Source organism: Suricata suricatta, chromosome 2 (assembly GCF_006229205.1).
Source record: "Suricata suricatta isolate VVHF042 chromosome 2, meerkat_22Aug2017_6uvM2_HiC, whole genome shotgun sequence".
NCBI lineage: Eukaryota > Metazoa > Chordata > Mammalia > Carnivora > Herpestidae > Suricata > Suricata suricatta.
The window spans coordinates 148,130,507-148,144,668 of NC_043701.1; the positions used below are offsets into that span (position 1 = coordinate 148,130,507).

Below are 14,162 nucleotides of genomic sequence, written 5' to 3' on the forward strand. Positions count from 1 at the left end.
ACTGTTTGATAAGAATTCTACAAAGCATGTAAAAGGGTCAAAAAGAAAGGGATGAGTGAGAAGGCAACAAATTGGCTGTCTTCTGCAAATAAACTAATGGTTAACAGTCAATGCTTCTTTAAATAAAGAAGCTGGGGTACCTGGGTGGCTCAGTCAGTTCTGCAGCTGGCTTTGATTCTGGTTCGGGTCATGATCTCGTGGCCCTGGGATTGAGCCCTTATCATCAGGCTCTGCAATGACAGTGCAGAGTCTGCTTGGGATTCTCTCTCCTCCTCTTTCAACCCCTTCCCCACTGGGCATGCAAGCACACGTGCGCGCTCTCTCTCTCTCTCTCTCTCTCTCTCAAAATAAATAAACTTGGAAACAAGGAAAGAAGGAAGGAAGAAAGGAAGGACAGTGGACACTCAAAATGCATTTTTTGGTCAATATATTTTCTTTTCAGAGAATTAATTTACTGTTTTTAATTCATGAAAATCTATTACAGTATATTCTACTGTTCTAATTTCAGAGTACATAAAAGCCACACATTCATAGCACACATTTAATATATATACATATCATATGCCTAAAATCTGGATTATAATATTGAATTATTTGGTCTGGGCAGGAAGGTGTACTTTAAACACAAAATGTTTCTGACCTGTCACTTGATTTGAACTGTCCCCATCAGAGATAAAACATATTAAAAATGAAAGAAATTTACTTTTCTCTGTGACTCTTCTAAAATAGCAGAAGAGTGTTTTAAGCTTCTCCGGTTTCCTTGATGAACGTCCTTCAAACAACCTGAAAGAGAGAAAAAGTAAAGAAAATAAAAAGCAGTGGCTTAAAATGCCTTAATGAAAAAATAAAAATAAATAAATGAATAAATAAAATGCCTTAATGACTCACAAAAAAGTACATCTATATTGCTACTAAGTAAAGGAAGGCAATTCTGTGAAGACAGAAAACTGGAAAAAAAACTGGAAAACTGGATTAAAACAGCATCTGGAAAAGACTAAAATCAACTAGAACTAGGCTTCCTCAAAGTTGTTCAATGATGGCACTCTCTAACAACCACATTTCTCCTATCTATTTTTCTCCAGGGAGAAGGCACCATCTGTCCCCCCAAAGTCAGTTAGGCCAGTGAGTAAATGCTCATTTTCCCAATGGCAAATACTACTAATTCATAATATTACTAGGTAGCTAAATAATTGAACAAAAATGGTATCTGAAAACAAAAATCCAAAGGATTGTGTTCAGGGACGGAGGGCAGTGGGTGGTGACAACAATGACAAACAGGTATGACAAACTATTCGGGGACTGACCAATCTTTGGTAATAAAACAGATATACCCTTGCATAGTAACCAAAACAGTGCCTACTAATCTAGTTTCCAGCAACCTGGACTTGCACTACTTAATTTAGTTTTCTTTGAAATGATGTGGCATTGTTAATGGTAACACATAATGCAATTTATCCTGAAGAAAGAAAAGCAAGGCTTGGAAGCATATGACCTGAATAAGTAGTGCAATAAAGGATTTCAAACACAAAAGCATGCTTTGGGGCATATGATCAAGCTTTCCAAAGGCATTTAAAAATTATAAAGCAATTCTGAGCTATAAATGATGAGTTATTATTTATCTGCCTCTAGTCATATATGCTGGCTTTATAACCAGAAACCCTTCAAGTAAACGTTCACTTTAATAAGTGCCGAAATGGGTTAAATTTTTCATGATTAGGAAAGCAGGCTTATGTAACTATGCAGAGAGGGAAAAGTTAATTCCATGAGAAAATTCTATTGAGCAAATGAAATGAATTAGGAAAAGGGACGGAAATGTAGATTTCAAATGATCCTGTTTTCAATGATCTGAAATTCTGTACTGAGGGTCAAATTTCTGAGAAAACAATTTATGTGAATATTTATTTCCTGAAAAGAATACTAACATTAGAAAAGTATTTTAACTAAATTTAAAAGTGAACTGATTAAAAAAATAAAGTATAATAAAATTAAACTGATTTTTAAAAATAGTTTAAGAGTGGCTGTATAATTTTCACTCATTAAAAAAACTTACTTTTCTAAAATGTTTATTACAAATACTATTAAAATTCAGTTGCCTGCTGAAAGTAAGAATCTTTGAGAGCACAGATTTCAGCTTGGTTTCTTCTGCAATATGTCAACCAGGATAGAGTTTATTTAAATCAAAATGACAGTCAAAATGAAGGAGCCACTTGGCAGTTTAATTAAACACCCAATATCAAATCAATGTGATTTACTAAATGGATATCTTGGGAACCATTGCAAAATTCCTTTCTAGGTTTACTACTTAGTAGAGGGAAGCAGTATGAATATAAAGGCAACAGCCATCTATTCTTAGAAATGAACTGATATACTATATAATCCAGTTAAAGTAAAAAAAAAGTTCCAATTCCATAGAACTGTTGTGTAGTAAGGAAAAAATAGCTGTTGTCCTTAAGAAATAATTCCCCCAAACATAAAAAGTATCCCTTGCTTCTATTTGTGGTCAGTTGTTTGTAAAATCACATAGAAGTTCACATATTTCATAACCACAATGACAAATTAGTAACTCTAAGAGATTCTTGGGACTACAAATTTATTACCCCAGCAATAATGACTTTCTTGGAAGATTATATTCAGTTATCACCTACTATAAAGGAGCACCATTTTTTAAAAAATTTTTAAATGTTTATCTCTTTTGAGAGAGAGAGCCTGAGCAGAGGAGGGACAGAGAGCCAGGGAAACAAAGAATCTGAAATCTGAAGCAGGCTCCAGGCTTCAAGCTGTCAGCACAGACAGAATCTGACATGGGCTCTAACTCACAAGCTGTGAGATCATGACCTGAGCCGAAGTCAGACACTCAACCAACTGAGCCACCCAGGCACCCCAAGCACCATTGTTTATTTTGCAGGTCCTAACTTTATGGGTACAAAATCAAAGAGAATTTCAATGTATTCTGTTTATCTGTTGTTCCAAGCCTAATTTCAAATCACTTTGTAAGCAAATACCCAGATGGAACAGGAAGTGCCATGTAAAGTGAAAGGAACAAGAGACAAGCAGGAGGTAGGAAGTCAAGAAAGATGAGGTAGGTTTAAAACCCTTCCATGAAGTCTAAAATTCCACAACAATGAAGTCTCAAGCAACTATACATAGCCACCCAAATAAAATGAATTATCTTGGTATGAAAGCAGGTAAAAGTAACATAAAAACATACACAACATGAGCGAAAGTCACAAGAATAATATAATATCTGAGAGACAGCATCTAGGGGGAGGAGGAGGACAGCAACTGAGAAAGGAGCACGAGAAAGGAGGGAGACAAAAAGATGAGGCTGGGAAGAAAGAGACTTGACAGAGATGCTGCTAGAGACAGAAGGAAGGAAGAGAGACAGAAATGCAACTGGGAGAAAAGGCACCCAGAGAGATAGACTCAGACAGAATGAAGACCTTCTTAAAATTATCAAGTACCATTAGACTTTTAACTTCTCAACATCAATTTTTTTTTCTTAAGGTTTCCAAGTCCTGGGTGTTTATATCTGAAGGCCCATTTTAAGCCAGCAGGCATGCATATGAACACGCACATAAACTAAGCCACAATAACTCCTCTACATGTAGGGAGGGCATTTTGGCATTTAACTGAGTGGTAATTAGTATTTAAAAAAGCAAACAGGGGAGCCTCGGTGGCTCAGTTGGTTAAGTGTCCGACTTTTGATCTCAGCTCAGGTCTTGATCTCAGGATTGTGAATTCAAGCTCCACACTGGGCTCCATGCTGGGCATGAAGCCTACTTTTAAAAAGTTAAAATAAATAAAATAAAATAAAATAGGCAAACAGAGAGAGCCAGTCAGGCAACCAACCTCACTTTTGTTATAAACGAAACTTTTTATTTTCAAGAAATAAGTCAATCAAGGGCCAGATACTTATTAACTGGTGTTTTCCTTTCCATCCATATAAGGAAAATCATAGTTTAAATAAAATCTTTCCCTGAATAGAATATTGATAACATTACTGGAATTGGATTCTATACACACACGCACACATACACACGCACACACCCATGTGATTTCGAGTTAAGGATTAATCCCATTAGCACACAGTAAATCAAACCCAAAGCACTGTAACTTCCACGTTAAAATGGATGCAAATGATAAGCTGGAACCCAGCCACAAAGTCATTTTTGGCTTCTCTGTGAAGCACTCTGCCATATGGCCCCGGCAGCACTTTCAATCCAGGGAAGAGGAAAATGTAAAAGCCTCCTGGGCTGACCACTGCTGCAACCCACAATTAATCTCTGACCATCAGTTTCTAAGCAATCTCAGAAGCATCAATGCTAATCACATTGGAAGCCTTTATATGAATGTTTAGGCCCTGAAAGGCAAGCAGGGGAAAAGGTCAGGGGTATTTAACATAACTAAGCAGGGCTGGAAGAACACAACAATAAATAAAAACAGGAAGACTTATTCAATTTATTGACGTCAGCCTCCTACCACATACTCTTAACCATTTTTCTTATTCAATCAACTAGCTAGCCATAGCTCTTTTGAGGCTAAGTACACTCACACACACAACTCCCAACTGCCAGAAACTATAATCATAAATAGCAACTAGGCCCAAAAGAAAACACCACCACAACAAAATGCTCCATAATCAGCTTACCAAATGGCTCATCAAATTAGGTACTTGATCTTTCATAAGTCACATGAAAAAGGGGAACTTTTGGTTGTTTTCCATCTCTGGAGCATGCTCAGAGCATTTTACTCACGAAGAAGCGAGACATAATGAAAAAAGCATGGAGTCTGAATGGAAGCAAGTGTCCAAGTCCCAGTTCTGCTGACAGGTCATTTACTCTCACTGAACCTATTAGTATAGAAGGTTCTGTAGATAGAATCAAAGTAAGCTGTCAAAAGACAGCATCAATGATCACGAATAGTCATCATTCCTGTTTTCTGCTAGTTTAGGCTTATTAAACACATACCATCTCAGTGAGAGCCGAATGCTCCAGGATTCCTTAAAAACAATTGTGGAAACTACCACAGGCTTTACCTGCAAAACATTCTGGTAACCAAGAAAACATGCATCAGCCAGAAGACAAGAATATGCCTGGTTTCAAATCTTCAGCAGATTAAACTCTCACTTTGTGAAAATGCTATTGGGATACCCTAAGTTTAAATCCCTCATGGTCACTCTGGACTGATGAATGATTTTGGTCCATTTTACAGATCAAGAATTATTTCTAAGGGTAGTTCTAGTTTCTGATTAGCTATGAGTTAAGAAGTATTAATCTGGTTCATTCAAAGGGAGGCTGGATAGCAGAATGGTTAGGAGACACAGCTTCTAGAAGCCAACTTTATCCTGAGTTTGAATCCCAATTATACCAGTTAACTTGATGAAGTAACCCTACCCTAAGCCTCCATCTCCTCATGGGAAAAATGTGAAAAATAATATGTGATTTATAAAACTGATGTTATCAAGTAAAAAACAACAGCATGGAGTCTGACACATAGCAAGTATTTAATATCAGCTATTGTTATTAAGAACTTGGGGGCACCTGGGTAGTTCCGTTGGTTAAATGTCCAACTTCAGCTCAGGTCTTGATCTCAGAGTTCACAGGTTCAAGCCCTGTGTTGGGTTCTATGCTAATAGCACAGAGCATGCTTCAGATTCTCGATCTCCCTTTCTCTGCCCCTCTCCTACTCAGACTTGCGTATGTATGCTCTCTCTCTCAAAAATAAGTGGACAATTAAAAAAAGAATTATTCTCATGCAAAAAAAAAAAATTCCAGATAGTGCTGAGTAAGCAGAGGTACTGAGACGAAATAGGGCATTATATAATGCCCAGCCAAAAAACCCACTCATTTACATAAAATGCATATATTGTTCAAATCTATAGTCCCTTCATTAAGAAAAGCTCCTCAGCCTCTTTTTCCATCAAGGCCTAATAAGCCTAATGCTCAGAGCCAACCAGCTCAACCTGCAGGAGAAATACCCATCCACAATGAAAAAGATAAACACGCCTTTGCCAAGAAGTTCCAGCATTCTCCTGTCAGAAGTTTAGCTGAAAAGCAATGATGCTTTAAAATTAAACCAAAAAATAATAATAATAATACATTAAATTAAATTAAATTAAACCATAAATTAAAATTGATATAAAGTCTGATAATAGCAGCCGGAAATAGGATGTCACAAAAGCCATGGCTTCCCAAGACTTCCTGACTTCTCCCTGTCAGCTGTTCCAAACCTGAGGTCCACTTTACTGTTGAGAAAAGAGGTGCCCAGCTCTCAGAGGGCCCTCTGGACTTGTGCCTCTTCCACACGCTGACTGCACAGTGAGGGTGAAGGGGAGGTTATGACACCCTGTTTATGGGGTTCTAGTTAGGAAGAAACAAGCTACCCACATTAGCTGTTTGGGAGAGGTTCAAAAAATCTGTGGGTTTCCAATCTCAAACTCAAAGTAGAAAAATCATCCACTCTTTTTATTAACTTTCTCTTCTGCTCCATTTCTGATGACTGAGTTGTATCTGTTTTTCTTCTGATTCTAAAAGTAATATATGTTCATTAAAAATAACTTTTAAAACATAGAAAAGGATGAAGTAAAAACCATTAAGTGTGTTTATCTCATTACCCAATGGGAGTCATACCTTAATTCATTTTGTCAGTCTACTTTCCATGCTTATATATATACTAATGTGAACATAGAGGTATATTAACAGATACAGATATTGTAACATAATTGAGATCATATTCTATATATAACTTTTTATTCCTTGTGAAAGCCTACAATTGCTAATTCTATTCATGCTTAATCTTCTGCTCCCTTTCTGTGCTTTTTCATGTTTTACCTAATGAGGAATGTACATTTGTAGTTATCCACGGAGAGCTTAAAGCCCTTAAAGAGGAAAGGGCTATAAACATTTAACCAAGATATAAGACTAACGTTATCTGTGAACAGTTTAAATACTGAATTCTTTTTTTTTTTTTTTAAGTAAACTCTATGCCCAACGTGGGGCTCAAACTCATGACCATGAGATTAAGAGTGGCATGCTCTACCAACTGAGCCAGCCAGGTGCCCCTAAATATGGAATTCTTTATGGGTGAAACTTAACATTTGAAATTGCTCTTAAATTATTGAAAAAAAAGTAGGGTTGGATAGCTGAAAACAGAGCAAAATAAAAAATTCTGGTCAGTAGTGAACTTGGATAAGTAAACACGTAATACTGTTCTCTTTACTTTTAAGTATGTTTGAAAATATCCATAACAAATTTTTAAAATAACTTTTTTGAAGAAGAGGCTCTCTGAAACAACCTTAACTTAGTAAGAAAATACATAGTTCTTATCTAAAAAATGCATTTAAAGGTATATAATTAGGTCAAAGAATCAATCTGAGAAAGCTTATAACTAAGACATCAAAGGTTTACCTGAGGGACCATCAAGAAACACGCAGTAGCTGACTACTCTTCCCATGGAAACAAACCTTAAGTGGCCATAGGAACACTAATTCTAAGGCATTATTAATTAGAGCTACTTCTTACCAAAACCCAAAACCAGAAAAACACAGAACCACAGGATCGGCCGTCAGAATTCTGGATAGAAATTTGATAATTTATAGCATTCTCTGGTGATTCAGGAGCTAATGAAACATTTATTCCAAATAAACAGAAAGACTACTTACTCTATGGTGATCCTTGTTATTAATATAACTAATACTCTACATGGAAACAGATAATTACATTTCTACAGAATTAAATTTCCATTGTTTACTTACATACAAAATTTGACCATTTCCTTTTCTGTATTAAAAAAGAAAACCTGCGAGAGATGCATAGTCCTTAACTACAAGTGAGTAGAAAAAATTCTTTTATAGTATCTCAAATAAGCAAAAAAAAGTTATATTTAATAAACAAGTTCTTTACACAATTGCAATTGCAGATACCAATGCTCTGTGTTTTCTCTCAATTCTATCCCAAATGCTAAAGAAATCAAAGCAAAAACTTGAACTAGATATGCTTAAAAATAAAATATCTTCAATTGCTAAGGACAAGATGAAGTTTGAGAAGTAAAATATAGTAGAGTAAGAATGAAGCATCTAAGTTTTAGTCCTAGCTCTCTTCCACTCACAAATTTCTCAAATGTTTCAAATAAATAAATAAATGAAATGAAAATAAATGAAAAATTTATTTTCATTCACTCAACGTGAATTTACTGAAGTCCTACAATGAATGAAATTTAATAAAAGATAAGATCCCTGTCCCCACTCAAAGGATTAAACAAGCAATTATAATGAAGTAGGGGAGGTGTACAGTAGGAAAAGCAGAGAACATGAAAGGCACATGCCCAGTTGTACAAACCTAGGAAGTACCTGGGTGCCTCTCTTTACCCACTCACAGATGCAGACGGTGACTGACTTTTCCTTCAAATGTCATTACACCTCCAGCCTCACTACATGTCCCAGCTATCAACCTCTCCTTCCTCGTACATTGCAATAGCCCCTCCAACTGGGTAAACGCGCAGTACTCTGGCCCCTCTCCACTCAGTACCCACACTGTAGTCAGAACAATCTTTTGAAAATGTAAATCTGATCAGATGTATCAGCTTCCCCCTCCTCCCATACCAAATCCTTTCATGACTTTCTATTATCTTAGGGGGCCCTTGTAGGCACAGTAGGATGGCCTACTGGCCCTCATCTCCTTCTGCAGCCTGTCCCCTCTCTCTGTGCTGCAGTCGCACTGGTCTTCTCTCAGGCCCCCGGGATGGCATGTCCTTCTCACCACAGTGCCTCTTTGTATGTGCTGTACCCCTTGCCCAGAATATAATCATCTCTCCTTTTCTCCTTGGTGAAAACTCCTATTCACCCTTTGTACTTAGCTCAAAAGTTATTTCCTCAAGAAATAATTTTATTAAACTATATTAATTATTACAGTATATTAACCTTTGTTAGACTATATCCTTCTATAACAAATGATACGTACCTTTATTTTTTTTTTTTTAAAGAGATCAGAGCACCCTTTACTACAGAGCTCTTGGGCGAGGTTCCCGGGTCCAGACAGAATGGACCAGGGAAGTCACAGAGACGATGCAGAAAACCAAGGCCAGAAATAAATATAAAAGGCCTTTATTAGGAGCGCTCTCGGACGAGGTTCCCTGGTCCGGATAGGATGGGCTGCGGAAGTCTATGTACTTCTTTTTTATAGAACAGAGGTACATATAGACCATCATAGGAACCCAGGGGAAGAGCAAACCTATCCTGGCAAGATCAGAGCTATCAGAAACAGTGATACTTGAATTGATGCTTAAAGAAGGAATAAAAGCCCGTGGAAAGACAGAGAAGTCAGAAACTGGTTTGTTCTTTCTCTTGTAACTTCAAGGCACTTAACACACTATGCAGAATAATGAAATTGCTCACTGTATATTTGAACTAAGTGACTAAGTACTATTCTCTTAAAACAAACTTAACTAACATACCGACTCAAAACTAGGTTAACAACATGTCCCTCACAATTGGTATTTACACAATCAAAGAGAATATGGTATTAAATGGGTATTTCTTATTGGGATTTTAAGTAAATTCTCTTATACAGATAACATTGGTTTTCATGGTTTCCCCATTCCTTTTTAGTGTTAGTAATGGAGAGTAACTATATAATAACAAAGATTTTCATTGAATTTTAATTATCTTGCCTGCAAAATGGCAAAAATACCACTTAGCTCACTGCATTATAAAGATTATAAATTAGATAATTGGACATAAAATGTTTGGTCTATGGCAAATCACTGGACAAATATTAGTTCCTTCCACCCTTCTCTATTTCACTGTTTAAGAGGTGTTCTCTGAAAACATACCGATTGAAGTTAATGTCTGGGTAGCTAGAATACTCAGATTTCATCTTAGCATTTCGCCGTGGAAATGTGCAGAAGAAAGCATTAGCTAAAAGACTGGCAATCTGTTCCTGTGACATTGTGATGGAATGATTCATCTTCTGTTTCAGGAGCGGTATTGGCTGATAGGGGAAACAAAATATACAGACAAGAAAAGCCATAATTAGTTTAGCAATTTCAAAAGCAGAGGCACCAAATTGCATTTGCTAAATTAAGGCAGGAATAATTTCAGGCCACTCTTGAGTCCTTAAATCAGCGACACTGTTGAAGTCAAGGGCAGTTCATCAAGGATGATTGGAAAAGTGTACTTGTTTGACAAACTGCAGATTTCTAATCAATAATGATGATAGTGAAGAATACACAAAACATTACTTATTAGTGGAAAACAAGATTGCTTTAGCAAATAAGAAATAAATACACATTATTCATGCAATGAAAAATTAAAACAAAAGATGAAACAGAAAAATGCAACATTGAATGTAGCTATTACAGCATATGCAAATTTTATTCTCACTCAGATCAAACACTGCTGGACAGAGCAATTTTTCTATTTTCATCCTAAATAAAATGATGCTAAGGAAAATAATTCAATAAATAAGTCTTTTACTTCCAATTCTGAATCACACCACACTTTGACAATTTCTTTGGGACCTAAATCTAATTTTATTAAAGCAATTAATAGGAGATGTGTATACACACTTATGTATAACTTGTAAGAAGACAGGCATACTCGTTTTTTAATTTAAAAAAATTTTTTACATTTATTTATTTTTGAGAGACAGAGACACAGAGCACAAGGAGGGGAGGGGCAGAGAAAGAAGGAGACACGGAATTCCAAGCAGCCTCCAGGCTCTGAGCAAACATTCAGCACAGAGCCTGACGTGGGGCTCAAACCCATGAACCGCGCGCGAGCTCATGACCTGAGCTAAAGTCAGACACTTAACTGACTGAGCCACCCAGCTGCCCCCAGGCATCATCATTTTAAGTCAAGGAAGACACAGGACATTTTTCCTTCAAATTTTTTATGACTGAAATGTCTTCTAGTTTTACCAAGCCCAAATTCACTGATCTTTCCTTTTCAGTAATAATCCATAGGGCCCGAGTATTGTGTTCAGTGGGTTTTATTCTACTTAAAATGTTTAAACTATACGTTTTTAAAGGTGTGATAGTAAAGCCAAAGACCAACTGCCAGTATACATACCAGTTTTTAAGTTTTAAAATGCTCCAGCATAATATTTAAGGATGCTTTTTCCTTCTACCTTTCAGTAAGACTCAGAACTAAGAATCCTGGATATCTGCATTCATCCCAAACCAGTATGCTATACATAGACAACTGTCCTGATCATATTTCAGAAATCAACACCAAAAGTAAAACGGAAAGGCAGGAAAAATAAATCAAAATTACAATGATGAAACAACTTTTTTCTAAGTAACATAAAATGTACAACAGTGCTAGACTAAGAGTTTGCTAGAAAAAGGTTAAATTTACAATTCAACTATTTCCCTTGTGAAAATACAAAGGTAAACAAACAAGGGGAACCTAAAGAGTCATTATAGTTTCCCAAAAAAATCTCTCCTTTTAGGCCTTAGCAATTACCATTTCTAAGAAAGAAGAAACAGAGAGCTCATATTAATTTCTATTTCCCACCCTGTACATTTATTTACAACTCAGCAATGAGTTTAGAAAAGGTGACAATGTATCAATTATTTAAAGCAAACGGTTACTTAGTTTCAGTTAAAAATGAGCTTTTAGGGGAACAAGCATGGCTCAGTTGGTTAAGACTCAACTCTTGATTTTGGCTCAGGTTAGGATCTCAATTTGTGGGATTGAGCCTCATGTCTGGCTCTGCACTGACCGCACACAGCCTGCTCAAGATTCTGTTTCCCTTTCTCTCTGCCCCTCCTCCCAGTGCATGCATGAGCACTCTCTCTCTAAATAAGTAAACGTTATTTTTTTTAAACAAAGAGCTTTTAACTATTTACAAGGTTTTCTATAAAAATGAATTTAAAAATTAATGGTGACATTTAAGGGTTAATGAATGATAAACACAAACATTCTTAACCCCCAAATAACCAAATAGTATGATTTCAAAGAGAATAATTGATTTCTGTTTTCTTAGAGGAGAAATCCTGAAAGCTCATACTTGGGGAAATACTAGAGAATATAAATCTTTTTTTTTTTCTTTTTTTTTTTTAAGTAGGCTCCATGCCCAGTGTGGAGCCCAACACCGGGCTTGAACTCACGAGGCTGAGATTAATTTCTGAGCTGAGATCAAGAGTTGGATGCTTAACCAATTGAGCCACCCAGGCACCCTAGAGGATGTAAATCTGATTATCAAATGCTCAGCTAGATAAAAATAAGAATGGTTTAACATGAACCAAGATTTTTCAAAAAGTTCATGCCCAAAATGTGCTTCCTTTAATTTCCTTTTTATAAATCTGAAATTTACTTTTTGATTTACCTAGAGAATGTTAATGTGTTAAATCATTAAATAACAACAAATGCAGTTCAATTTGCCAAAGATATACTTTGTTATCAAACTGAAATGTTAATTTTCACAGCTGAGATTTACTTTTCTTTTTTTTTTTAATTTTTTTAATGTTTGTTTATTTTTGACAGAGAGAGGGAGAGACAGAGCACAAATGGAGGAGGGGCAGAGAAAGAGGGAGATACAGACTCTAAAGCAGGCTCTAGGCTCTGAGCTGTCAGCACAGAGCTTGACACGGCTCGAACCCAGGAACCCAGATTATAACCTGAGCCAAAGTCAGACACTTAACTGATGATGCCACCCAGGTACCCAGCTCATGGTGCTTTCCTAACTTTTAAAAATGAAGGAAAGAATCTGGTATTAATCAAGAGTCGATTAGGTGTCCGACTCTTGATTTTGTATCAAGTCATAATCTTACAGTTTGTGATTGGAGCCCCACGTTGGACTCTGCACTGACAGCGCCGAATATGCTGGGGATTCTGTCTCTCCTCTCTCTGCTCCTACCCTGCTCACTAGCTCTCTGTCTCTCTCTCAAAATAAATAAACTTGAAATGTTCTAAATCCATTAGTATGTTTTGGGATAATGACTTTTTTTTTTTTTAAGTTAGAGACTGTTTAAACAAAAAGAGAATAGAAGTCTAAGTAAGCAAACTTCAACAGTGTAAACCGAAGCTCAGAAATTGAATACTGCATTTTTAATATCCTTTTGCAGTATTCCCTCTAGCCTCTAACCTTTTCTTCAGTACAGCAAAATCCTCATACTCTGGCAAAAACTGTTTCCCATCTCTCTCTTTGACATGACCATCAGAGTTTAAAAGAAATTCAGTTATGAGTCTCAAGAAAGCTACTGGGGAAGAAGTTATTTCTACTAACCTGGGTGCAAATATTTGGCAGACAGAGTGCAATTTTCACCATATCAGGCAAAATCGACTGATACAAATGTTGAGCTTCTGCTTCTTCAAGTACCTGAAAACCAATAAAATATTTTAGTGAATAATAACCAATGAACAGATGTTTATTATGAAATTAAACTAGATACCTGCTTTTCATAGGATCCCATAAGGTAATTATCAGTATCATTAAACATGTAAAAGTACACCAATATGGGCATGAAGGTGAACACAGGTCAACTTACAAATTCATTTTCAAATATATGAAATTTACCTCAATAATCTCTGAAAACTAATTAAGTATCCCAAATGTCAAATATCTCTCATATCAACATGTGCATACAATTTAATAAAACACTTGCAAATAAAAAAACAGTACATTCTGCTTTTGGTTACAATTAAAAACTGCTAGACCACTAAGGATTCTCTCAAAAACCTCAAGAGTCCACCTAGCTTCAACAGTCTATAACCTAAAAGAAATCACCATAAAAACTATATCAATTATTTCAGAGCACAGTATATTTTTCAAATCTGTTTACTGGGTAGTAAACAATGAGGTTTCTGATGACCTTAGAAATTTCCCTTTTTAGGCACCCTTGGGAAGTTAAAACCACAATTTCCATATCATAATGTGAAGCACAACAGAGGAAACATTCACAGCCCATTTTTACTTTTATAATTTCCCATCTCTATAGGCTTTAGAAATTAGGTCTTTTACACTTCTCCAAAGAGGACATCCAGATGGCCAACAGGCACATGAAACGATGTTCAGCCTCACTCATCATCAGGGAAATTCAAATCAAAACCACACTGAGGTACCACCTCACACCGGTCAGAGTCGCTAAAATGAACAAATCAAAAGACTATAGATGCTGGCGAGGGTGTGGAGAGACGGGCACCCTCCTACACTGTTGGTGGC

At 36.4% G+C, this 14,162-nt stretch overlaps 1 protein-coding gene across 3 annotated transcripts in view; it reads right to left on the minus strand.

Moving 5' to 3' along the window:
- Nucleotides 1-14,162, minus strand: part of PARG (poly(ADP-ribose) glycohydrolase) — a 118,561-nt gene that overhangs the window by 56,108 nt on the left and 48,291 nt on the right. For all 3 annotated transcript variants that reach the window (XM_029932127.1, XM_029932125.1, XM_029932124.1), the window contains exons 8-10: nucleotides 13,227-13,319; nucleotides 9,829-9,986; nucleotides 704-783 (exon numbers count right to left, since the gene is read on the minus strand). In XM_029932127.1, the coding sequence (XP_029787987.1) occupies nucleotides 704-783; nucleotides 9,829-9,986; nucleotides 13,227-13,319 (331 nt within the window). The remainder of the gene's footprint in view (nucleotides 1-703; nucleotides 784-9,828; nucleotides 9,987-13,226; nucleotides 13,320-14,162) is intronic.